The sequence below is a fragment of the Atractosteus spatula genome, chromosome 11 (genome assembly GCF_055471065.1).
Source record: "Atractosteus spatula isolate fAtrSpa1 chromosome 11, fAtrSpa1.hap1, whole genome shotgun sequence".
NCBI classification, from domain to species: domain Eukaryota; kingdom Metazoa; phylum Chordata; class Actinopteri; order Semionotiformes; family Lepisosteidae; genus Atractosteus; species Atractosteus spatula.
The window spans coordinates 27723865-27750877 of record NC_142716.1 but is presented as its reverse complement, the minus strand read 5'-3'; the positions used below and the strand labels follow the sequence as shown (position 1 = coordinate 27750877).

At 39.2% G+C, this 27013-nt stretch overlaps 1 protein-coding gene across 1 annotated transcript; it reads left to right on the top strand.

Annotated features, from left to right (window-relative positions):
- The first annotated feature begins 10404 nt into the window (after window positions 1-10404).
- LOC148823782 (uncharacterized) lies at window positions 10405-14163 on the top strand. Its single transcript, XM_088928141.1, has 4 exons — window positions 10405-10668; window positions 12330-12761; window positions 13027-13093; window positions 14072-14163. The coding sequence occupies exons 1-4, from the start codon at window positions 10405-10407 to the stop codon at window positions 14161-14163; spliced, it is 855 nt and encodes a 284-aa protein (XP_088784267.1).
- The last annotated feature ends 12850 nt before the right edge of the window (window positions 14164-27013 follow it).

Sequence of the window (27013 nt, the reverse complement as noted above, 5' to 3'; positions counted from 1 at the left end):
CTCTTCCAGGCTAAAATAAGCAACAGTAAACACTGGTATTTAACTGGAATATAGTAGCATAAAAAAGTGGTGCAGTGGTGCTGTCTCAGAGCACTGGGGCCATGAGTTCATCCTCATACCTGGGGTTTGTATGTTCTACATGTGTTTGCTTGGGTTGTCTTCAGGTAATTGGCTTTTGTGAAAATTGTCCCTGGTGTGAGTGTGCGCTGTGATGGACAGGTGTCCAGTTCAGGGTAAATCATGCCTCTGGCTCCCCTGCAACCCTGTAGTGGATAATGCAGTTAGAAAATGGATGGATTAAAACCTTCATTACCTTTATAGAATTCTTTCCTTTTAACATTATTTTACTACTGGAAACCACTGTAATTTTAAATCATATCCATTCAGCTATCAACTATTTTACCACAATATTACAGTACATTTTACCTTTTGTATATCCTTCTGAAACAGTGCTGCTGTGCATTCCATTGCAAAAAACGCTACACACATTCTGCTACCAGAAAGTTTCATTAAAACACTAAAGAAAACATACTCATTAAGTGCAATTTGAGACTTTACATCTCATTTAATATGGAGACCGTAAACTGACACTGACTCAATACATACAGTGAAAGTGGTTCAAGCTTTTAGAGACAACCTGTAAAATCTCACTGTCAGCCTCTGAGTCTGCAGATTGATTAAGACGCAGTCTTTGGGGTGGGAATTCTTTCTTATTGGCTTATTTGCTGACAAGGGAGAGTTGACACATTCAAGAACACCATCCACAATTCAGAGGCAAGGTTATTAGATCTGCAGCAGGTGATTAAGAGACTCTTCTCCGGCTCCTCTTTTCATTGTACAGGGAGATGGCTGGGAGCAGCACTCTGATAATGGACACTGCCACCCACGCCACTATATTCTCCGCCATGTCATTCAGTTCTTCCGTTGTTATCTGTTTTAAAGCAACAGCATAAATGTAGGTTAACCACGGAGGACTAACATTGTCTTTTATTGCTATTAACAGAGTGTAAGCTGAGCATTAGACAGGATTCATCCATTCTCCCAGCAAACAGTGATAGGTTGATTTCTTTTTAAGGTCTTATTTTTGTTTTGACTTCACCTTGGAATATGTCATATTCTATTCTCATTTTTTCTACAGCCTATTCTGGACTTTTCTTTCGTTTGCTTTCCCTTCTTACCTCTCTCCCTCCTATTCCTTCTCTCTCCCAAAACCAAACCATTGTGCATTTTACTACACTGTATTACAATTAAAACACGAGATGAAAGGTTCTTATAAAATAGCTACAAATTATTTGTTTCTGGTACTAAATCTGGGTTTTGAAAATCATACTGCTTGGGGCACATTGCATTCTCTTCTTCTGACAAGATACCAAGGGTTTTGAGTCCCAGCTGGGTTTCTTCACAAGTCTTTTTCATAGGAACCCAATTCAAACAGATTACATACAGTAATTTCTAATTTTCTCGGGCAATGCAATAGATGCTGTTAATGGAATACAAGTACATTTTAAAAGACAACCTTAGATAATGTGACAATCAGTGCACTTCTTTTCAGTCCTTCAGATATCCCTTGTGGTGCCTCCGGGGGAAAGTTTATGTAAATGAGAGAAGTACTCACACCACACTTTTCTTTCCTGAGTTTCGTGGCGTTTCTTCCTCCAATTATCTTCCAAATCCAGTCCGTAATCCGCTCTCTTAATCCTGTTCCGATCCGAGTTACTAAAATCCGTAATAAAGCCAATCCGCGATGTATCCTTATCCACTATCCGCAATCCAAAAACCATAAACCTTTTCTCCTTTCAGTAGTCCGTTATTCATTAGTCCGATCTTTATCATAAACCTCTTTCCTCTCTCTTCCTCCAAACCGCATTCACCTGATCGGCTTCCGCCCTGTTCTTATATTCACTTATATTTCACTTCAATTTCGGTTCCTGATGCGGCTCAGCTGTGTCTCATTGTTTCTCAGGGTAGACCCTTTCCATATACCGGTCAGCTGATTCTTTTTGGCAGCCATTTTACTGAGGTCCATATCTAGTATTTTAAGTAGGTCATTCCGAAAATACCTGTTATGAATGACCCTTCCCCTGGTCATCTTACACCCTTTACTTGGCTGGCCTGTTGTGTGGGTGTTATATTCTATGATTTTCTCCTTGTTTTATTTATTACCTTGTCCAGTAGGTGGCAGAATTAGCACAGTAAGGAACTAGGCTTAAGGAGCAATATTTGTTTAATCAAGCTGACATCTTCCTCTAAAATATGTTTTTTTTTTTCGGTAGTGGTATGAAAAACACAACGTGAAAATATAGTAATGAAAATGAAAAGTCAAAGCTTGTGCAACCAGGTGATGAGCAGCTGGGCCCGGGAATCGGGAACAGCGCCTCGTGCAGGCTGGTAGACCCTCGCTACCAGCCTGCTGTACGCCTGACTTGTACGTATCTCTGGAAACTCTCCCATGGCTCTTTCTAATTTTTTAGGTAAGATCTGAAGTAATAAGGCTTTTTTAAAAGGTCTGTAAATTTATGTTTACTGATGTCATAGTTTCGGTTTAAGGTTTACGCGTTTATATTTGTTTTAAGAGTATCAAAAGTGTATTCGGGCTCTGCGGGTTATCAGAGACGAAATTGAACTTCGTTAGCTAACTGTGTGAAGTCGCTAGATGAAAACTGTCTGTGTGTTGTGAGTTAAGTTCTTAGTGAGTTGAGTTGTTATGTTGTGTCGCGTTTAAATGGTGTTATAGTAAACGTCTTAAACAGGGGAAAACAACATGTACGAGGGTAGGAGTCAGACTCTCGCTACCAGCCTGCTGTAAACCTGACTTGTACATATCTCTGGAAACCCTCCCATGTTTTTTTCTATTTTTGTAGAAAATAAACTTTAAAAAAGGAAACTGTGTGTGAGTTCCTCTTGCGCGCGCCGGTGAGTGCACACGATCAACGGTAAAGCTGCCAGAACTGAGAGGGCCCCGCTAGAGGTCACCACAGCCAGGCAGAATAGGGACTGTGACGTAAACTTGAGTATTGCATTATGGGAGTTGTAGTTCATAAAGCCAACGCTATGTCCGTGAGCAACTATAGCCAGTTCTAAAACCCGGCTCCCCTTAAGTGAGGATTACAATTGCATTCCAGGCTTTTCTATGGAAGCCTGTTTCCGCCAGGGAGTAAAAAAAACGCGCTATGGTATCTCAGAATTCCGACTTAGTAACTCAGAATTCCGACTTAGCAACTCAGAATTGCGACTTAGCAACTCAGAATTGCGACTTAGCAACTCAGAAAGTACCTCAGTTGGCAGGACCTGGGTTCGAGCCAATGCAGTGAGGCACAAACTAGGGTGGGAGCGGCGAGGGCACAAGCCCTAGAACCCGAATCCGTTACAATAACAAAAGGACAGACAATGAAATATGGGCTGTTTCGAAGTCGCAAATGTGAGATATAAAGTCAGAATTCTGAGTTACTTAGTCGGAGTTCTGAGTTACTAAGTCGGAATTCTGAGTTGCTAAGTCGCAATTCTGAGATACTAAGTCGGAATTCTGAGTTACTAAGTCGCAATTCTGAGATACTGTCGGAATTCTGAGATACTAAGTCGCAATTCTGAGTTGCTAAGTCACAATTCTGAAATACTAAGTCGGAATTCTGAGTTACTAAGTCGCAATTCTTAGATACTGTCGGAATTCTGAGATACTAAGTCGCAATTCTGATTTGCCAAGTCGCAATTCTGAGATACTGTCGGAATTCTGAGTTACTAAGTCGCAATTCTGAGATACTAAATCGGAATTCTGAGATACCATAGCGCGTTTTTTTGACTCCCTGGCGGAAACGGGCTTCCATACTTTTCAACCATCTTTTCCTTTTCCAACATTTCCTAAAATATTGATTTTTTTAGTGCGTTTGATTGAAACAGTTCTTACATAAAAATAACACCATTTTTAAAAATCATTTAGAATAATATTTTAATAAACACGAAGGTGCATTCATCATTTATCATAATGCAGAAAGTTATCTTTTTAGAAATAAAATTGGTGAACGTGTTTGGGGGTCATTGAATTTGATTCCAGACGTGTGCACCTTATGTAGGGGGTTTGCGTCTTCTCCCTGCTTTCACATAATCTTCCTTTGGGTGATTCCCTCCATCTTCCATCTTCAACACATGCTTGTTCGGTTCACTGGAATGTCTACATCGCCCTGTGTGTTTGTGTATGTACCCTACAAGGGGACAAGTATACTACTAATGCCGAGTTACACCTCTGGTATTCTGGGATAGACTCCTGGTCAGCAAACCCTTAAACAGGAATAAGCAGCCTTCTGATAAAGGGTGGATAAAAGACAATTAATCAAATAGATCTTAATTTCACGACCTGTTGTTCACCAGACTGCAGAATAAACACAAGCAGGACTAACAGTTCCCAACAGACAGTCAAGTAATGAGAGAGACTACTGGAAATGAATCAGATGCCAGTTCTTCAAAGACAAAATATTATAGAAACGGAGTTCTCGTATCCTGCAGGTGATCAGACCAGCAATGTGATTGTCAGCAAGACTAGGCTAAAAACAAGCATGTGCTTATTTCATACATTCAGGGTATTAAAATAATAATAATAATAATAATTGCTTACACTTATATAGCGCTTTTCTGGACACTCCATTCAAAGCGCTTTACAGGTAATGGGGACTCCCCTCCACCACCACCAATGTGCAGCATCCACCTGGATGATGCGACGGCAGCCAAAGTGCACCAGAACACTCACCACACATCAGCTATCAGTGGGGAGGAGAGCAGAGTAATGAAGCCAATTCATAGATGGGGATTACTAGGAGGTCATGACTGGTAAGGGCCAATGGGAGATCCTACACCCCTACTCTTTTCAAGAAACGCCCTGGGATTTTTAATGACCACAGAGAGTCAGGACCTCGGTTTTATGTCTCATCCGAAGGACGGCGCCTGTTTACAGTATAGTGTCCCCGTCACTATACTGGGGCATTAGGACCCACATAGACTGCAGGGTGAGCGCCCCCTGCTGGCCCCACTAACACCTCTTCCAGCAGCAACCTTAGTTTTTGCCAGGAGGTCTCACAACCAGGTACTGACCAGGCTCACACCTGCTGAGCTTCAGTGGGTTGCCAGTTGTGAGTTGCAGAGTGATATGGCTGCTGGATAAAATGGATTGTATTCTCTTTTTTTACTAGGGATTTGAATTTGAAGGACTGTATCCACATCTTATTGCACCCAGCCTGACCGTGTGGCTCTGCAGATCAATCAGTGAACACACATTTAGTTAGCAAATTTGATCCCTCTGTCATCCACTGAGTCTTTTTCAGACGTTCCAAGCTTTGGCATTTGTATTATGTAATCTTGGTCACAAATCCGAATGCAGATTCTGTCCAAAAGAAAGGATAATCCTCTTGCAACTAAACAGATAAGCAGTATAATTGTTGATGACTGTAATTTTCTTTGCTCTCACACTGCAACAGAAATGAAGAAACTGACCTCTGGTAATTGCAGAGCCCTTCTCCACAGCATTGAATTGGATCAAGTGATTAGACAATGGATGGATAATATTCCATGTGTCATGCTGCTGTGACTGAAAATATTGAGGACAAGACCTGTATAACTATAAATGGCTGCAATACCATAATTGACCATAATTAAAATTGCATTTCTACACTTCTTTTCCATCCCAAAGGATCCCAAAGTCCATCACGCATTGTCCACCACTATACCAGCAGTTCCTTGGAGCTACAGATGAAAAGTGGTTGAAAAGTGAGAAATGTCTTCACCAATTGTTTTAAGGAAAAACTTTAGGAAGGCCAGATTAAGAATTCCAGAGTGAAATCTAGCTAGAATACAGAGGGGTTAACACACCTATTCTTATAAACAGGGATCTTAAATAACCAAGTATGAAATTTAAAGCACGGCATTGCTACGGTACAAATACCTTCAGCCAAACCGAAAACAACCAGAACACATCTCGAGGCTGAGGAGTTAGGAACCTCGTGAAATGGCCGTTCCGTTGTGACGTCATCCTACCGTCGCGCCCAGATTTGTTTTTAAAAAGTTTCTGTCGGTGCGTTTTCAATCCCTTTCTGCAGCTACACAGCTACAGATACCAGTTTACCAATTTAACAGCTTCTTCCTGCAGATTAGGTGCCGTTTTAGACATATCTAGAACAGACACATCAACCGCCAAAAAGCAAGACTGGGCAGAGAGAGGATGTTTTCATCCTTATTTCACCAGTGAAGCCCAACTGAAAGGAACTAGGACACAGCAGAGTGCAAGATTAGCATTATAAAACGCTTAGAAAAAAAGTGTTTTATAAGACTATAAAACCTACTGTATTTACAATATACTGTAGCGTTTACAGGTTCTTTTCAGAACAAAGGACCAGTGGAGACGTGATTAACAAACCAAGCGATAGCTTTATTCATTAACAACCACAAAACCAAACACAGGATATACATGCACATGAGGAGACTGACGGAACACGTACACATCTTTAGGGTGGTAATTACTTAACAACACGCTATACACTTATAAGTGTGGAGCCTCCCCCACGGCTCCTCCTCCCGGGCCCGGTAGGGGGCCAGGCGGCCTCGGTGCAGGACCACCACTCTCCCACCACTCTTCGCAACCGGACACGGTAGCAGACCTCGCCCACCACCCCGAGTACCTCAGCGGGCCCCTCCCACGACAGCGCCAGCTTAGGGCTGAGTCCCTGGGCTGGAAGGCAGGCCCCCTGCAGCGCAGGTCGTAGTGCCGCTTCTGCCGGACCCCCATCTGAGTCAGGTGGGTCCGTGCAAAGCTGTGCACCCGCCGCATCCGCTGCCGCAGGTCCCACTCGTAGTCCGGTCCAGCCGGCGGTGCCGACCCGTCTCCGGGCGGCGGGCCAAAGACCAGGTCCACCGGGGTTCGCATTTCCCGGCCCAGCATGAGCGAGGCCGGGGTGCACCCGGTGTATTCCTGGACCGCGGTCCGATACGCCCAGACCGCAAGGGGGAGGTGGCGGTCCCAGTCCCGTTGGTGCTGGGACACCAGGGTGGCCAGCTGGGTGGCGAGCGTCCGATTAAACCGCTCCACCAAACCGTCGCTCTGGGGATGCAGCGGGGTGGTCCGCGTCTTAGTGATCCCCAGGCGCTGGCACACTCTGGCGAAGACCTGGGACTCGAACTTACACCCCTGGTCACTGTGTAACTCCTCCGGCACCCCCAGCCTGGCAAACATCCCCTCCAGTAGTGCATCGGCCACCGTGGGGGCACTCTGGTCCGGGAGGGCGTAGGCCTCCGGCCACTTCGTAAAATAGTCCATGGCCACCAAGACGAGTACACTAAAGAGTACACTAAAAGTAACCGCAGAGAATATTCTGTTAAACGTTTCCCACCCATAAATGTGCCTGGGATGGTGATTGATTCTTATACAGATGACACAGAAGTCATGAATCGGGACACTCCCTATAGAGCCCTGACTGATGCTTCATCAAAACTTAAGGATCAACCCACTCCTACAGCAGAACAAGAAAATGAATTGACATGTAAAAGCAATCGAGTTCCCCGGTCCTGGGTTTGGAAGAAACCCTCTACTTCAAATGACATGGGACTGGGTGAACAAGTTCATGGAACTTCCTTGCAAAAGCAATGTGATAGAAGATTCATTTACAGATCAAAACAGCTTAAATGCTGCAGAACAAAAGAGAGGCTCAGAGAAAACAACACTTGACAATGTTGAGGAAGGAGACCAGCCAAGCCCTCTCATTTCACCAAAGCTTGACTTCTCAGCAGAACACATAGCATGTGCAGAGTCTGCAGTGTCTGACACTGAAATTGTTGCCATGGGTATTGTTGACATTATTATGGGCGAACTTGATGTAATGGAGGCCTCAGATACAAAAAGCAAGTCTAGAGTAAGCCAAAAGAAATCAGAGTGTGCAGCTGGTCTCGTCACTGAGAATATAGCATTTCAAACCCACTCCAATAATGTTAACTTGAACATTGAAAAGCTTTCAGCTGAAGAGGTGTCCTGTGCATCTCAAGTACCAGGAGCCACAGCAAAGCACAATCTCCCCCCACTGCAGACAAGGGTTTCAGAATAGCCTAAGGACCAAGTCAGGACCTCCACAGAGAGTTCTACAATGAGTCCTATTGAAAGGAAAGTGGAACAACTTGTCTCGAATGGATCTCTGCGTGTATTTTCAGAAGAACTTGTCAAAAATGTTTTCCATTTAATTTTGAAATCGGGAATTGCAGTACAATTCGGCACAGCTCACAAATCTAATTCAGATCCAACTTTAAAGAGCCATCTAGTTGTTCAGGATTTATCCCATCCAAAGTCCTCAGAGCTTTCTATGCAGTTGTTGTATTCATTTACTGAGAAATCAGTGAAAAAGCTGTTGAAGCAGTGCCTCAGTTTTCCCGATTCTCCAACTTTTGACGAAAATGAGAAAGATGTTTCACTTTTTCAAGATTGTGATACAAATCCGGAATTTAAGTCTTCCCAAAGGATTTCAGAGAAAGTGTCTCTGACTGCCAAGGATCACAGACCACAGAAAAGTACTGAACCATCAGTGCCCAGTTCACAGATGTACCATGATGCAATTAATCAGCTTTCCAGCTTGCTTGTAAAGTCTGTCATGGATGTTTTGTCTGCTGTGTGTGATTTATCAATGAAGCCTGAAGACAGTGAAAATCAAGGTAAGAAGGAAATCAAATCAAATCATTTAATAGTGTATTAACCTTTTAGTTGCTATGAAGTACAAGTTAAAAAATGTAGTGACTGCACTTTAACTTGTTTCTTGAATATACTGCGTTTCTATACTGTAAATTGGAACAATTACAGAAATGGACACTTAAAAATTGTGTTTATACACATAAGATTATTAAAATATAGCTCCCAATATATGTGTTATTTCAAAGATATGTGTAATATTGAGCAATTTCTCATAGAAAGATGTGAAAACAGAACTGAAACTATGAACGATAGAAAAAAATACAAATGTATTGATTGCTACAGTATATTGTAAGATGTTAACACAATATAAGTTGGGGGTAATTCTTGTGTTGTATTGTAAATATACAGTACCTTGATTTTCTATCTCTTGTATCTTTTAAAAGTTTTTGATGTATTTAGACTAAGATAGTGTAGGCCATGACTATGAATGAGAGAATGAGTGAATATAGCCATATATTCAGTAGCCATATATACAGTATCTGTGAATATGGCTGCTTGTTTGTATGTAGTTACCTGAGCTCCAAGATGTAATAGTTTTACAGGAACATGAAGCTTTATACTCAAATATTTTGTGATGCCTGTCATTCGTTACTTCTCAATATAATTTAGTTTTTGTTTCAATTGTACATACTTTCTGATATTTTGTTTTACTATCATTAAATGAAAAGCTCTTTGTTACCATAGGTAATATACCAGCAGCCAGGGTGACATCAGAAATTGAGAAGAGTTCTTCTGAGGAACTGAAAAGAGACTCCCACCTTGAAAACAGTTCTGAAATCAAACCACTCAGTGTCCCTGTAGAACCGTTGAATATTGAACCGGTTTCCTCAGTTGGGCTCCAGGAAAGTTCTATGGCTAAATCAACAGAATCACTTAATATGACTTTAGTGTGTACTGAGACTGTGGAAAACATCATAACACAGCTGCTATTACAGATATACCCTACTTTGATAAAAGAGGAAACTTCTACAGAAATCCCAGGGAAGATGTCTGTGTCTTTGCTGAGTCAGATAGCTGTGGACCTCTTTGACAGTGTGTTGCAGGACTTGTCCGAAAACCAGGAGATAACAGTTGTGAAACAGGATAATGATGTGTTTCATGAACCACACAAGATTCAGCAGGTTGCCAGCTCTGTTCACAATGAATTGCTGTGTCAAACTGGATCCCAACAAGTTCTACAGAAAGCTGTAGCCTCCAGAAATGAGACAGTGGTCAAAACCATAATCAGCTCTATGGTGACCAACATTTCCAAGCTGACACATTCAGCTTCCCGATGTTCATCCCTTTCACCAGAAACCAGTATTAGCAGAGAAGCAAGTGAGATCGTTGATGAGGTGATGGGTGATATTAGAATCACTAGTGAGCACAACAAAGAGGCAACACCCAGTGCTCAGTCTTCTGAAGTTTCTCTTGTTTCTTCTGAAATAGTACATGGAGTCACAAATAATCTGCTAAAGGAAATTCAGCTAAACTGTTCCAGCCCTGAGTCCAGTACTCCTCAAGCTGCCATTGATATGGAAACCCGGAGCACTGAGCAGCTCATGTACACCAAAACGGACCAGTTAGAACCTTCACCTGTTATTGGTCGAACAGTCAGAAGTAAAAAACTGCAGTCTTCTATGACAAAGTCTCCAAAAGGCTTTTCTCCAACAGTCCCAAGTGGTTTTGAAAACAGTTTCCAGCCAGAAGACACTATGGATAAGCCCTGCTCATCACGTTCCCTAGGAGAAGCTGTTGGTGTGACACCTTGTTCTAATAAGAAAAAAGATTGCTTAGCTTCTGAGACCCCAGACAAGCCTGGAGATTATCTGGTTCAAAGAGTCCAGGATGTAGAAGGAGTACAGCAGTGTAAGGCATCAGGGAAGACAGTTAAGAAGACTAAGAAGAGCTCCTCGAGGCCAGACTGTATGAAAACACAACCTCTGGAGTCCTCTTCGCATGATGTGAAGGTTGATGAGGTGATGAGTGATATTAGAATCACTAGTGAGCACAACAAAGAGGCAACACCCAGTGCTCAGTCTTCTGAAATTTCTCTTGTTTCTTCTGAGATAGTACATGGAGTCACAGATAATCTGCTAAAGGAAATTCAGCTAAACTGTTCCAGCCCTGAGTCCAGTACTCCTCAAGCTGCCATTGATATGGAAACCCGGAGCACTGAGCAGCTCATGTGCGCCAAAACGAACCAGTTAGAACCTTCACCTGTTATTGGTCGAATAGATGTATTGAAAGATATCATTGCAAAACTGCTTTTGAAAATTCGCCCTGGATTCCCCAAACCAGAAGATTATTCTGGGGAATTGGAAGAGCTGTCTGAGTCTCAGGTCAGGGACCTGGCACTGAAACTCACCAAAGATGCGCTGAAGGAATTGTCAAAGGTTTCCACTCTAACCATCAGTGAACCAAAGGCTGAAGGACATTTTCCATCACAGCAAGCCATCAAGAAAACTGTTAGCTCTGTTTACAGCAAACTGATGGAATCCAATGGCAACAAGAAAGTGTTACAAGTAGGAATTGCCTCAGAGAATCCAGAAATGATCAAGGAAATGGCCTGTTGTGTGGCTAAAGAAACTATTGCAATTCATGGTTTACGAAGCGGGTGTTCAATTCCATCTTCACAATCTCTCATTTCTCAGAAAACCAGTGAGTCCACACAGGACAAAATTGTGGACACAAATGTAACTACAGTCAGAAGTAAAAAACTACAGTCTTCTATGAAAAAGTCTCCAAAGGGCTTTTCTCCAACAGTCCAAAGTGTTTTTGAAAACAGTTTCCAGCCAGAAGACACTATGGATAAGCCCTGCTCATCGCGTTCCCTAGGAGAAGCTGTTGGTGTGACACCTTGTTCTAATAAGAAAAAAGGTTGCTCTGCTTCTGAGACCCCAGAGAAGCCTGGAGATTATTTGGCTCAAAGAGTCCAGGATCAAGAAGTAGTACAGCAGTGTAAGGTTTCAGGGAACAAAGTTAAGAAGACTAGGAAGAGCTCCTCGAGGCCAGACAGTATGAAAACACGACTTCTGGAGTCCTCTTCGCATGATGTGGTTGATGAGGTATGACCAACAGTTCCAAACCTGTAAAAATTTCTCTTACCAAAGTAGGATGGACCTGTTCTGTACCTAATTAACAGACATTTGTGTAGAAAGTACTGGAAGATGGAACTCATTTTGTAAATATGATTATAGTTATGTTGTGCATTTTCCTTTACAATGCAATAAAACTACAAATCCAGATTTGTTTTCCCTAATATTGTATAACATCTCAGAAATATCCCTATTGTCAGTTCATAGCGTACGTACAGTACCAAACTCACCTGTCTGTGGATTTCAGCTTTATCACTTTCTTATTAAATTAGTACAAAAGCAATCAGGTGAGTTATTGCTGTTATAGAGAGACTTGCTCACAGTATTGTCTACATTTCCAAACTGATGTCTGATTATTTTAAACTGATTATTTTATATTTCATTGTTTGCCTTTATTCTAGTGTTAACGTCAGTGCTAAAATCATATACACACCCCATAATCCTTATCTTTTTTTCCGTAAGAGAAGTGTTACTTGTTTTGATTTACTTCTAAAACTGAAACAACAATCACTGAACTGTAACTTTTTGTTTTTTTGTGACAGGAGTTGCCTGGACACTCATCTTGGTATGTGTACAATCCCAGCCTTAATAAGGACAAAAATGTCAGTCCAGCCCAAAGCAAGAGTGGTCTGCGCATTGACATAGCAAAACATTACATGACCCCAATGCAACTGACCAAAACGTCTGAGAGCGAAGGGCTTCTCTCGCTCAGCAACATCCCCTTTGCAGTTAATACGCCGGATGAAGATGTGAATGTGAGCCAGAAAGTCAAGAAACATCCTTTGAAAAAGTTTGGCTCCATGATAAAGCATAAGATCATGGGTAATAGGTCAAAAGACTTCAGAATTCAGAATGAAACAAATCCATCTTTGGAAAACTTAAGAGCCCAGGGAACATCCAGTGGACGTGGGAGCTGTGAAAGCTTTGGACCTTTTAAAGTGCCTGATGAGTACAACAAGCCTCAAAAACACAAGGTATGGATTAGTTACCCAAACTTTAATTATTAATTAATTTGGGCATTATTGTATTTTTAATATTAGCACTACAGAAATTATTGGAATAGAATGACATTTCTATTAATTGCAATCAACAAGAATAGCAACTGCTATGGTGGCCAATGCTGAATATTCTGTATGAATAATGACTACAAATTTATCAAGATCAATACAGTACGTAACAGTTCAATTATAATACCTGTGGAAGAAATATTCCTTAATTGTTTTCTTTGTGTGCTCATAGTTCTTCAAAAAAGAAGTTTTTAGTTTGGACAGATTCAGTAGGAACAAGCCTCAGAACACTCCAGATGGTGAGTATTTAGTTTGTGACTGTGATTTTATTTTGTGTAGCACATTAGTGACCAGTGTGGTTCAGAATTAGACATTGGATGGAATTTATGTAGAATGGGGGAATTCATCCTAAATTTAGAATCCTTTAATAACAAACTGATTTTTACACAAATTGGCCTTAGTCTTCTGCAAATGTCACTTTTTATTGACACTGCTACCTCCATGGGAATGGTGAGGCAGAACTCTAAACTCCACTCTGATCTAGTGGTTAACTGTGCAGCTCTACTCTTACCTGATCTCTCTTCTTCTAAATAGTCCATTGTCCAGTGCATCAATCTTTGGCAGTCCTCTTCAACAGTACTCTGTTTTCTCCATTTTCAGTGCCCTACCTCATTCCCTTCTACAGTATCTCTCGGTATAGTAAATATGACTAAATGTGACTTATATGACAAGATATAAGCTAATACGTCTTACTTCTTTTACAAGTAAAGTTATGAAAACCACTTTAGAACTAAACAACAGGATCGCTCATATGAAGACCCTAGCAGTAGTCAATATGGTTTTAGAAAAGGTCATTCTTCCTTTACCAACTTGTTAAAATTCTTCAAACAAGTCACAGCAGTAAACACGCAGAACGTACAAAATGATATGATTAGATTTTAAAGATGCTTTTGATAGTGTTCTTCTTAAATTAAAGGCAATAGGCATTTAGGGAAATTCATGTATTGAACTGGTTAAGGGACAGGTAATAGTACAGATCAGGGGTGAATAGTCCAATAGAAGATAAGAGGAATTATAGTTATGAATGTGATTGAAATGACTGAAAAACAGTTGTCTAATAGCCAAATTACCACACACCTTTAATCAAATAGCTTCTTATTGAATAAACCTGACATTAAGATTCCGCTGGGAAGAACTGTATCCAAAGTCTATCTGACCTGCTGCCATGGAATAAAGAAACTCGAACAGTGACACGTCAAACCACTCTGTGTTTCCAGGGATCCCTGTAATTCCAAACTCCAGGAAGATGCCAAAAAAACCATCTTTGCTGTCGAAGATGTCGACCGCTTTATCCAGAGCCTTCCTGTAAGAATCAAAAAAGGAGTTCTATTGATGGGAACCTCATTTGCCTAGCTGATCTACTGTTTCTGAAATAAAAATAATTGCATTCATGTTTTTGTATAATGTTGTGTTATTCAAATAGGTGAGCACACTGCCACATCCATGACCAGACACTTTTCAACTAAATCACAAAATGGTTTGTTAGTTTTAATGTTGTCTGTAAATATCTTATTGGTGTACTACACCATTAAAAAAATAAAACAGTCTTAGCCTTCATAATTCTATTCATAGTTATAGCAAGTAACTATTCAAACTATTCAAAATCCTCAAAGCTACTGACCTACAGTAGTGCACTTCATAAGATTGAGTAGTGAAACACGAACTAGGGGAAACTATTTGAATTTTTTTTAAATATAAGAGGTTTAAATAATCTACCAAACAGGGAAATGCATATTTTTATTCAAAGGGTTTGGGGCCTGGAACAAACTACCCAACTATGATGTGGACGCCGATATCCTGATGTCCTTGAAGAAAGGGTTAGACGAGTTACGTGAATGACTTAGCCACTGAATTAGCTACTGAAAAACCAAGCAAGCCAGATGAACTATCAACGTTCTACTGTGCAACAACAAGTGCACCTAATGAACTTTTGTGTGATTGGCAAGTTGCAATGCCTCACTGCACGAGCTGTATTGCTGGTCAGAGGGCTTAAAACAAATTGACAACTTTTTGTGAAAGTACATAAGCTATAACTATAGTATTCTCATTCCAGAAAATGTTGCGTTTCTTTTTTCCATCTATACTGTATATATAGAACTAGGAACTTATGTACTCTGCGTCTTTGGTTTCCCTTCGGACCGCTTAGGGGAGCGAACGGTAAACGGACCGCGGTGAGCAACAAGTTTTTTTTTTTTGCTTTTCTTTTAAATTTTTTTAAATTTTTATTTATGCTTAACAAAAGAACAAACATTACAATACAAACAAGAGTACATATAACAATTCAAAACAAAAATAGCATCAGGGGTACATACTACTACATCAATTCAAGTTATGAAAAAAGATTAAACAAATTAAATAAAAATAATGTCCGCACCGCTTTCATATTTTTGCATTTCGAAATAGTCTGCAAATACCCCTTTACTTCCATTTTAAAATACTCAAACACAGGGTACCTCCCAGACCACTTCATTTTATGTATGTGATAACGTGCCAGTATAATAATTAAATTTATTACAAATGAAATTTTTCTATTGTTTTCACTGGGGCTGAAACTTAACATAATATCTTTTTCAACAAAACAAATATCAATATTAGTCTCTTTTTTAATATAATTCTGCAACTTAGTCCAGAACATTTTTACCCTGGGACATAACCAAAACAAATGCTGAATAGTTTCAGGGCTATTGTCACAAAAAACACATTTGTCATCTATATTAATTTTAAATCGTTGGGTAAGAAGAGTTTTAACTGGGTAAATTTGATGAATTATTTTGTATGAAACCTCCTTAATTTTACTGGTTATACAATATTTATTGGGCATCATCCAAATTTTTCTCCAATCAATGCGTTTTCCAAATGCAGAATTCCAATATATTGTAGTCGCAAGTAAATTATCATTTTTTAACAGGGATCTCAAAAATTGGTTATTACATCCACAATTCACAATATCCTTTCCTTGTAGTCTAACATGAGCTGTAAATTCTTCCAATGTTTCTAAAGGACTACTATTACAACTCCTTAAAAGAGTTCATATTTCCCCAGAAATCGCATTAATTACAGTAAAATACTGATCCAAAGTAATAGAAATATTGTATCTATTAACAAACTCGGTGTAACTATATATTTTACCATTAGCCTTGATTAATTGTTTAATCCAAATTATATCATTCTTGACCCAGTTTTCAAAAAATAAGGTTTTATTTCTAATTTTTATATATTTGTTGTTCCAGATAGTAAATCTATGTGGGGAAAAGTTATGTTTATACATAAGTGACCACGTCAGAAGTACTTGTTTATGAAAACTGGCAAGTTTCAAGGGGATTTTTCCAATGTCAAAGTTACACTTTAGTAAAAACTCTAGACCCCCTACTTCTTGAAATATCAGATTGGGGATTATATGCCATATACTTTGCTTATTTTCTAAATAGTTTTGTATCCATTTAATCTTAAAAATAGCATTAGATGTCCTAAAGTCTAAAGCATTTAAGCCCCCTTCTGCCTGTGGACGACAAATCATTTCTCTTTTAAGATAATGGGGTTTATTCCTCCAGATAAATTTGAAAAGTTTGGAGTCAATTTTCCTAATAGTTGCAGGTGGTACGTCCAGAACCAGTGAAGCATAAACTAATCTAGATAAACCCTCAGATTTAGACAAAAGTATTCGACCATTTAAAGAAAGGTCTCTTAACAACCATAAGTCAAGTTTTTTTTCAAATGAATGCATAATTGGAGAAAAGTTTAGATCATTTCTAATTTTTGGATTTTTGGAAATCTTCATACCTAGATATTTAACTACATCTTTTACAGGAATATTACATATAGATGAAACATCACAGTTCCCAAGAGCCATCAGTTCACATTTTTTTAAATTAAGAGAAAGACCAGAAACAGAGGAAAAAACATTTATACACTTAATTGCCTTCTCAATCTCTGCATGGTTTCTTAAAAATAGCGTTGTGTCATCAGCTAATTGGGAACACTTAATCTCTCTATCCTGTATTTGAATACCCTGAAACACATCTTGTTTTATATGAATAGCCATAACTTGTGTGACCAGCAGGAATAAGAATGGGCTTATGGGACATCCTTGTCGAATTCCCCTACCAATTCTAAATCTATGAGAAGTTCCATGAGCCAATTTAACAGAGCTGTTACCTTGATTGTACAAAGTTCTAATTACCTTTTGAAAATACTCACCAAAGCCAAAAAAATTGAGAGTTTCAAAAATAAAAGAATGTTCAATTGTGTCAAAAGCCTTATAAAAGTCCACAAATAGAACAAAGCTATCCTGACTAATAAGTTCACCATAGTCTACAAGGTCCAACACCAAACGAATATTATTACATATATGTCTTCCTTTCATGAAACCCGACTGTGACTCATCAATAATTGAGTCAAGGCCTGTTTTCAGTCTCTCTGCAAAAACAGAAGCAGGAATCTTTCCATCATTATTAATCAAAGTGATAGGCCGCCAATTATCTATCAACAAATGATCTTTATCTGGTTTTGGAGTTATGGTTATTAAGCCCTGAGTCATCGAGGTTGGTAAGACTCCCTTGTCAATTGACTCCTTAAACACCAGAAGAAGAAATTCAGCCAAATCATCTCGAAAGGTCTTATAAAATCCAGTGGTAAGGCCATCATTACCAGGAGATTTGTTAACCTTGAGCTTATTAATAACTTTCTTAATTTCAAAGATGGATATCTCTTTATCACAGATGGCTTTAAACCCTTCGTCTATAGTTTTAAAGTCTTCTTTTAATGAGTTCAGAAAATCACACATTTTTTCTGTAGAACATGCCTTACTAGTATATAACTTACCATACAAATCTGATACATATCTTGAAATTTCTACAGGATTTTGAGTTTCACAGCCATCTATGTTAAGTTTACTAAGAGATGTATAATCTCCATTCTTTTTTTCCAAATTATAGAAGTATTTTGAGTTTTTTTCGCCTTCCTCCAACCATCGTCTCCTGGATCTAACAAAAGCTCCTTTTGCTTTTTCTATGTATAGTTCATCCAGTTCAGCTTGCAGTCCAATTAATTTACAAACATCTGTTTGATCAGTATTGCTGTCATCAGTAAGATCACAAATTGCCTTAATAACTTCCTCTTCCTTTATTTTATTAGAGCGGACAGCTTCTTTACTTCTTTTTATAGCAATCAATCTTATCTTATACTTCATAAATTCCCAGTTTTGGCTATATGAATTTGTTAATTGAGCTCGCCTCCAATATGTTTGTATAATTTCCTTCATTTCCATTTTAAAGCTGTCATTTTCCAAAATCATATTATTGAGTTTCCAATAAGTCTTAGGGACTTTAGAATCCTCATTGTTACTCAAGTTAACAGAAAGATAAATTGCTTTATGGTCAGATAGTACTGATGGTTCAATAGAAACCTTGTTAATCTGTCCTTCTAATGCATTTGAACTTAACCAAAAATCTATTCTTGATTGTTTAGATCTGTCCTTGTTACACCACGTGAACTCCTTTAGTCCTGGATGTTTACATCTCCATATATCACTAATTCCTAAGCCTTGACATAACCTGTGCAACTCCATATCAGGAGGGGGAGATCTAGCAGGTACAGGGTATCTATCCAACTTAACATCAAAGACTGTGTTAAAATCACCCCCTAAAATAATTTCAATATCCTGGAACTTGTCCTTCACCTTATTCACTTCTTCTTCAACTTCAAGAAACAAGTCTCTGCTATATTGTTCATTATTAAAAGCATATATATTCCCCAGCAAAAACATTTTCCCATTAAGAGCCACTACAAGAATTATCCATCTGCCCAAATGATGAACTCTACCACTAATAATTTTACCTTTAAATTTACCCTTTAATATTGCAACCCCCGCAGAATGATTACTACCAAATGATAACCAGACATCACTCCCCCATTGACTCTTCCAAAAATTCAAATCCGAAGAACAAGCGTGCGTCTCTTGTAAAAAATAAAAATCTGCATTAAACCTCTTGCAGTACAAAAAAAATAGCCTTTCGTTTTGTCAAATCACGAAAACCCCTGACGCCCTGCCCCCTGGTACAATGACCATCTGCGATCCATGAAGGCAGCCTCTCGCAAACTTGAGCGTAGGTGGCGTCTTTCCGGCCTACATGTACATTATCAGGTTTGGAGAGGTTACTTATCTGAATATAAGGTTACTATAGAGTCTGCTAGATCCACCTACTTCTCTCACATCATTGAAAATCACCAAAACAATCCCAGACATCTTTTCTCCACCATCAACACACTGCTCAAGCCAAACTGCCCCACCACATTACCTGCCTCATCACAACTTTGCAACACATTCTTACATTTCTTTAGTTCTAAGATTGACAACAGTATGTGTGCATTTGTTTTAACCACTTCCTTCACTGCTTTCATATCTGATCTTAAGTCTCTCACCTCCTCCAACGCGAAGTCCACTGACTTTTGTAAGGCAGCAACTGTCATCGTGTTCTTTCGAATCAATGCCTCCAGATGATCTGTTCTCTCATTAATCTTCCTGGAGAGAAGCACCACGATGTTATTCTGCATTTCCAGCAGAGACGGCTCGTCTTTCATCCTCTTCATGAGGGGCTTTTCCGGAGTGTCGGGCTCAATGTCTCAGTCGGAGTCGAGCAGCTGTTCCAGCTGCGGCTCTCCGGAGCTCCTCTCGCTGTCAAGGGCGGACGAGTGCTCGGCCTCGGGGGCGCCCCGGCTCCGCCGCTCGCCCCTGCTGCAGGGTGCACCTGCCCTCCTGAAGGCCGCGGCATTTTCGAAACGTCCTTCTCTTTTCGCTTCTTTCCACCAGTGCTTTTTTCAGAGATCGAATCCATCCTAAAATAACGGGGTTTTTTTTTCCAGTAGTGCAATTCAGAGGAAAGAAAAAAAATCGTATCCAAGTTTTAACTTTTTTTGGGTTAGAAATAAAATTAAAACTCTCCAAAAATTGACATAAAGTTAGTCAAAAATCATAGACATCCAAATCAAAGCAAATTTTCTCCTTTCACCAACAGTTTAAGGGAAAAAGACTCCAAATTTTTCAGCGCTTAACAAAACACGTGCGAACCGGTCGCCATCTTGCCGACCTCCCCGCGGTGAGCAACAAGTCCTGAAACGATTAGCCAGCATCTTGGTACTGTCTGCATGAGAGAGTAATTTTAATATAATTTGTGTTCCTGGAGATCGATTTAGATTATTCGAGAAATACAAACTACGATCATAACATTTATATTTATAGCACATACTCCAAATATGGCGTCTCGCTCTCCATCGTCTTCCCCCGACTCTGCTACGGGTTCAGGTACCGACCCGGCTCGGCCAGACACAGGAGAGCCGCTCGGTGGTTCAGATTCGGACTCAGACGGGTCTCGGGGAGGAAGGTTGCGGTGCTGGTGACCTGGGGTATCGCCTGGAAGAGACAGAGCTCGAAGCCGAGTTTGAAACGGCAGCTGAGCGGCTCCGTGGACTGGTGCAGACAGCGAGCAGAGAACAGCTGCTTTACCTGTACGCCAGGTATAAACAGGTAAAGCAACCCCAAACCTTTGGCAACTCTTTAATAAACTGCAGCAAAGGCGTGTTTGATGTGTTTTCGGGCTCAGGATCAATTAGTTTGAAACCTTCCAAATGTGCACTCAGCATGTGCATAATCAGTTTCTGTCATGTAGTTGGTGACAATGGGGGATAACCTTCGTGTTTATAAAGTACTGAGTACGTTTGGATGTAGAAACCACTAGCAATATTTTCTAGTTTCCCAAGGGATCGTTTTAATTGACGAACGTTGAATAGAAGTGTACAAAACGACTTTTCTGAAGTCGCGATTTGTGCGCAACAACGGGTTGGCTTGTTGCTTTTCTTGAAGTCTGTGACGGGGGAAAGTTCCCACTTTACATCTTCAAGACAACAACTGGCAAGAAGCAATTTCCTCATGACATCTTGAAGTCGTCAGTCAAAGACTTATTAGGACCAAGATTTGATCGGCAGAAGACTCGGATGATACCTGTTTAAATTCGCAATTTTAATGTGAGGAATATGAAAGTACTTTAAAAATCGTTAACAAGCTCTCGCGTGACATCAGATATATAAAAGTGCAGAAATAAATACTTTACACAGCCATTTTAAAAGATATTTGGGTGGACACCAAAAATATAGTTTTCACTGGCATGATAAAAACATGCGACACAGGGATACGTACTATGATTGTAAGCTTCTAAATGTGTATGAATCAGATGGGAAAGCAGCTCTGGTCTGGAGAATTTGGAAGTAGCAGTAACAAGATGTGAATCCAGTCTGTGAATGCAAATTCATATTTGAACGTTAATCCTTATTTGAGCCAAATACGCCTATCTGAGACATGCTGACCTATTTAAATGGAATAAAATGAGCAACTATAAAGGCAATGACATCACACACTGTGTTTCCAAGGACACATTCTCATTTTGAGCATAATCTCAAAATGTTCTATTTCCGTGCTGCTGATGGCAGCAAGCTCTTGTGACGTACAGAATAGAAGTTCAGGACTTGCTCTGCTTCATGAGATCGACATCGCTTAATAAATTCTTTAACCAGTTTTGTCTTGAATAATTATTGTTATATTTTATCACTTCAGTGCTTATTTTTTGTTTCTCTTAATTCCTGAAATTTGTAGAAAGTGCTTAAAATAAGATTTTTTAAAAAAAGTTTTCACCTTCTTACTGCCATTTTTAAATTCAGTCCTGTATTTCCTGCAGAATGACCTCAAACATTGTTTTCATAATCTTGATACAGTACAATGTTTGCCGCTTGGACTAAAATTTGTTAAGCACTTTATGATGATGCTTTCTAGCAATAGAAACTGTAAATTAATTGTATGTGATAAAACTTTTTTTCAGATTTCAAATTCTGTCTGGTTTGACTTTTCAGGTCAAAGTTGGAACATGTAACACAGCAAAACCAGGCTTCTTTGACTTTGAAGGACAAAGGAAATGGTAAGTTTGAATGAACTACAGTTAAACTGGTTTAATTGGAAACTGTCTTCTTAGATAATTGTTTGTAGAACTACGTTGTGATTATAAGCATAATCCATCTACAGTACCTCCTTGTAGTACTACATTGCACCTGTGACATTATTTCTCCTGGTAGTCCCCAAACATTTTGTATTACTGACAAACCTACTGGCCACGTATACTGAGTTATATACATTATTTATATGCAAAATTTAGAAATAAGCAGTTGGCATAAATGAACAGGGTAATACAATATATATCTATATATATCATATCAAGCACATTTAAAAAATAAATTGAATCATTTTCCACACAGTGAGCATATGCCACTGTGAATTTAAAATAGGAATACAGTTAAATTCCAGTGTATTTGCTGTTTGAAACAGCCATTGTTATCCTCTGTTCACATGATGACTAGCTAATCATATTCTTAAAGTTTGCTTCTTCTCATTGATACCTTTTCAGTTGTTGAATATGTATTCCTTTTAGTAAGTGATAGCTAAAGTATTGTGCACAAACTCATTTTAAGTTACACGAGGCAAGAGACAAATCCGTGCGAGTCCACAAAACCCACACTAAATATAGGTTTCAGTGTTGTCCAGAAAAAAAAAAAGTAAATGTGCGAACTTTTACAGTGATTGTAAGAAACCCAACAGACCAGGGACTGTAAGTAGGATTTCAGTTGTTAAAGGCTAAGTAACATCCTAGACAAGTAACATCTGTCAGTCAATTTATGGGATAGACTGTGACTAGATTACGTACCCGAGAAGATGAGTTCTAGCATTGACAGTCTCCTTGCCGAACTGTATTAAAAATAGAAAACAAAACATTTGTCCTACTGAAAAGCTGTTAAGAGTGTGGTTTCTACCAGCTGGGCTCTGTAAGGCTGCTGATGGGTTACACATTGTGCTGTGATGTTGCAGGCAGGCCTGGAAGCAGCTCGGGGACATGAGCAAAGAACAGGCCATGCAGGAGTATGTAGCGTGTGTGCATTCTCTGGACCCAGAGGAGGCCAGAAGGTACTGTAGGAACTTCTGACTCAATATTGCTTAAACCTGCTATTTGTTTGGTGTCAGCTTTTGGGCGCCAGGATGACGTCATGCATTGAGAGGGTGAACTGTCTCTGGGACAAGCTATCAGATTTGTTCTAGAGATAAACCTGTTCCTGGGATTCCTACAGTACAAGAGACAGTTTCACATGATTCATCAGTAAACTACTAGCTACTAGCAACCTAATGAATACGGTCACTTGAGCAGCCCACTTGTGTCTGTAACCTCTCTTGTGTTTTTCTGTTCTTGGTAGTTTGTATACTGAAGTAATTCTGGCAGTAATTTGTAACATTAACCTCTCTCAACACAGCAACAACGATAGTGACAATCATCTTACCTAAAACAAACGTGAATATTAATGATCAGAAACTAAGGCCCACTTTAAAAATCACAAATATGCTCCTTAAAAAAAATCACAGAATCGGGTTCCAGATAGCAGCATGTTTTGCTTACTCAAAGAGCAAGAGGTCTGTTTTCTACCAAATGTTACCAAAAACATCCCTGCCCATTTGCAGCTGACAGGACTTGGCTGTTTCCCCATATATACTGTATGCCATATATATCCAGTGAGTATAATATGAAGAGGGGTGGATCAGGGATTTAGTGTTCACTGTTGTCCCTTTTGTGCTACATTTAAGAAAATAAAATAATTTTTCAGTATGCATTGTCTTACCTTTATGACTACTGAGAATAAGTACTCTGGAACACAATGAAAAGAAAATTAAAATCTATATAAAGGGCCAGCATGGCTGTGGAGTGGATAGCGCTTCTGCCATGTAGCACTGGGGCCCTGGGTTCAATTCCAGACCTGGGGTGCTGTCTGCGTGGAGTTTGTATGTTCTCCCCATGTTTGCGTGGGTTTCCCCCCACAGTCCAAAGACACGCTGGTAGTTTAATTGGTTTCTGGGACAGTTGGCCTTGGTGTGAGGTTGTGTGTGTCTATCTGTGTGTGTCCTGTGATAGACTGCTGTCCCCTCCAGCGTGTATACTGTACCACCTTGCGCTCACTGCATGCCAGGATAAGCTGCAGCTCCCTGCAACCCTGTATTGGAAAAAGCAGTTAGAAAATGGTGGGATTTATAGTTTAAACTGTGAAGAGTATGTAGATAGAACAGTTATATTTCAGAATAAACAAGTATTCCATGTCTATGTGGAACAATTATTTGTTTATATTTTGGGTATCAATTTTGAGGTGACTAAAGGATTTACAAAACAGTAGTGCCTGGATTTTAATGAAGAGGATATGGCATTAAGGAATTAGAATTGTTTGAATTCAGCATTAGCTCTTGTGTAGATTTAACAGCCCAGTTCATAGAGGCCACGCAGAGTGGCCTCGATGTGTCAGCGTCTCTCACGATCATTGGTGCTATTAGTTGCAGTTCATGCTTGGCAAATTTGACATCTTGCCCAGAGTGGTGAGTGTAGTATTGCAAGATTTTCTCTCTTCACAATTCTCATGACTATGCATTGAAGGACAATAATAATAGTATAATGTTAATTTATGAGTGTTTTTAAATAACCCTCAAAGCTCCTTACAGTAGTACACATAATACACAAAAAAATAATGGCACATATCAATATTATAGCATTAATTTTTCAGCCGTTGAGCTAATATCAGTCTTGTCACGGTTTGCTTTCAGAAATGTTTCTTTTGTATCTATATCTTAATTTCAGACAGACACCTGTAAAGTACAGAAACCAGAATAGTAGTAATCCAATTTGATTTTCAAATTAATCTGTCAGCAGGATAGCAGTGAAACCCAAGCCCATAATGGTAAAAACTTTGCCCAAGAGCCAGTGTATAAATATTAAATAGTTAAGTTTCCAGTACAAATCTCTATGTAATACCTCGGGTTAGTGCACTTTTAACTAGGATTGATGAATTTGTTTCTGGTTGTGGTATTGATAAATAAGAGCTAAACCAAGGAAGGGATGTGCCAGATATCCCAAGATAAGTTTCCATGTGATCCAGTGTGGGACTGTGATTGACACCAGCAGCATTTTAGTTGAATAAAAAGCACATTAAGTGATCCAGAAGCCACTGGAAAATCATTAACTGACTTAACAATGGTAGTTTCTGTACTGTGGATCCAAACTCCAACTGAAGAGGTTCAAAGAGCTCATTAGATACAAGATGCAATTAGAATTGAGTCGCATTGTCCATTTCAGAGTTTTTGTGAGAAAAGGCAACTTGAGCACATAGTGGTAGTTAAGTGCTTGAGGTCCTAGGTCAGTTTTTTTGCAACAGGTGTCTGTTTCAGTCTATGAATTGAAGACCCAAATGTCTTAATTTCACAGTAACATTCTAGAGCTTAAGGATAGAGACAAAAATGTACAGACAAACCTCGAGTTACATAATAGTTCAGTTCCAGAAACCCTTACGTAACTAGAAATTTACATAAGTCGAAATGCCCGTTAATCACACCCCACGGGCTATGCATACATGTGTACAGTACATCAATATGTCAGTGAACATATGATGTTATTTCGGTCAGTTTCTTTCATATGAAGCACACATAGAAAATTAAGTTCAATAATTATTAATGCAGTGTTCTATAAATAGAAAAAATATCTAAACAAAAAAATAAATTCCAGTACTGAATAGTACATCGTTATGTCAGTGAACATGTTGTAGAGGTTTTCTGTCATTTTTTTTCATATGATGCATACAGAAAGTTAAGCTCTATAATTTATAACGTAATGTGATATCAATAAAAAAATTGAAAAAACCTGTTTGCCCGGATCGTGGTCACTGGTGACCACGCCTGTCCCCCCAGATGACACTTTTTATTTTTAAGATAAACGCAAGATAAACAACATTTTTTTTAACTGCTCCACAAATTTTCTCACATGCACGTATTCTCCAATATCATCACAACAAAACCATAAAGTTTGTTTCCACAGATATGACACTGTTATGCAATAAACCAATAAATTAATGAACTAGCAGAATCCCAATAAAAACACCCGGCTAGCACAGCATGTCAATATCATACATTTTTACCAACAAAACCGCAAAAGCAAAAACCAGCGTATATATACAGTATATATATTCCATGTTTTTACCTTATTCTGAAGCATGATATATATCCAAAATAACCCAGACTAGTTTATCTCCAGTTTAACTCTTGAAGGTTATTGACTTCATAGTAAATGTTTGAAGAACGACCGCTAGAACTAAGGCGATCTGATTGGTAAAAACCACTGTCATTCATTGTATTTTCAGCCATTCAGAGCCCTTAGGGGGTAAGGCTTCCTCTAGAAGCCTCCAGCTGCATTCCGCCTGCCTTTTAGCTGTCAATCATTGACTCAGAAGGGGTAATCAATCAGTTTCTTATCAGTGCTCCTTTTTTTCACACCAGAAGGCAACTCTGAGTTTTTTTTCCATTGCATAACAGCAGATAAAGGCTCTCTAGCAGTGTCTAATGGTTTTTATAGCAATTGCAATGGTTATTATTCTTATTTTCAATATTTTTATGATTTTTTATTATAGGCGTGAAATTTCATTCCAGGTTCAGTCTTCACAAAACATGATGTAGAATTTTTTCTAATTGATCAATTTTTCCCAGATTTGTATCCAAGCTAGTAGTCACCTAGAACAAGGTTTTCAAATCATTCCCAGGCCCTTGACATGCATATAGTTGAAAAATCTGACCTCTGAAGACCAAAAAAACATTTTCGCCTGCTGTTTTTTGGGGGTTTTTTTCATATGTTTGTCTGCTGAGTGGACACATTAAGAAATATAAGAAATTTGACTGTTCACACTCAAAGCCAAGGGGGTTACCTTCAATTTAAGACCTGAACCAGGCTCCTGCTATGTTCTGCTGCAGAGATATAACAAATGTTTAAGGAGGAGGAAATTGGCTAAATGTGTCAATGTTAATAACAGGTTAATCAAAAATTGGAAGTGTCAAACATTTTTCTCCTACATTTTTATGTGAGAAAAACAAAACAAAGAGTTTGTTACCTGTCAAGGTAGGTGGGGTGTTCACTACCTCATTATTTTTAAAGCAACTTAAAACGTAAGTGTACAAATGCATAAATTAAGATTCAAACAATCAAAAGACAGTACAACAATCAAACAGGAAACTGGAACTATTTCTGATCAAATAATCTGTTCTCTGATAA

Excerpts from the sequence above, each read along its gene's own strand:
- LOC148823782 (XM_088928141.1), top strand. The coding sequence starts at position 10,405 with ATGGATAAGCCCTGCTCATCACGTTCCCTAGGAGAAGCTGTTGGTGTG. Across the intron at positions 12,762-13,026 it reads ACAAGCCTCAAAAACACAAG|TTCTTCAAAAAAGAAGTTTT; the intron begins GTATGGATTAGT and ends GTGTGCTCATAG. Across the intron at positions 13,094-14,071 it reads GCCTCAGAACACTCCAGATG|GGATCCCTGTAATTCCAAAC; the intron begins GTGAGTATTTAG and ends CTGTGTTTCCAG.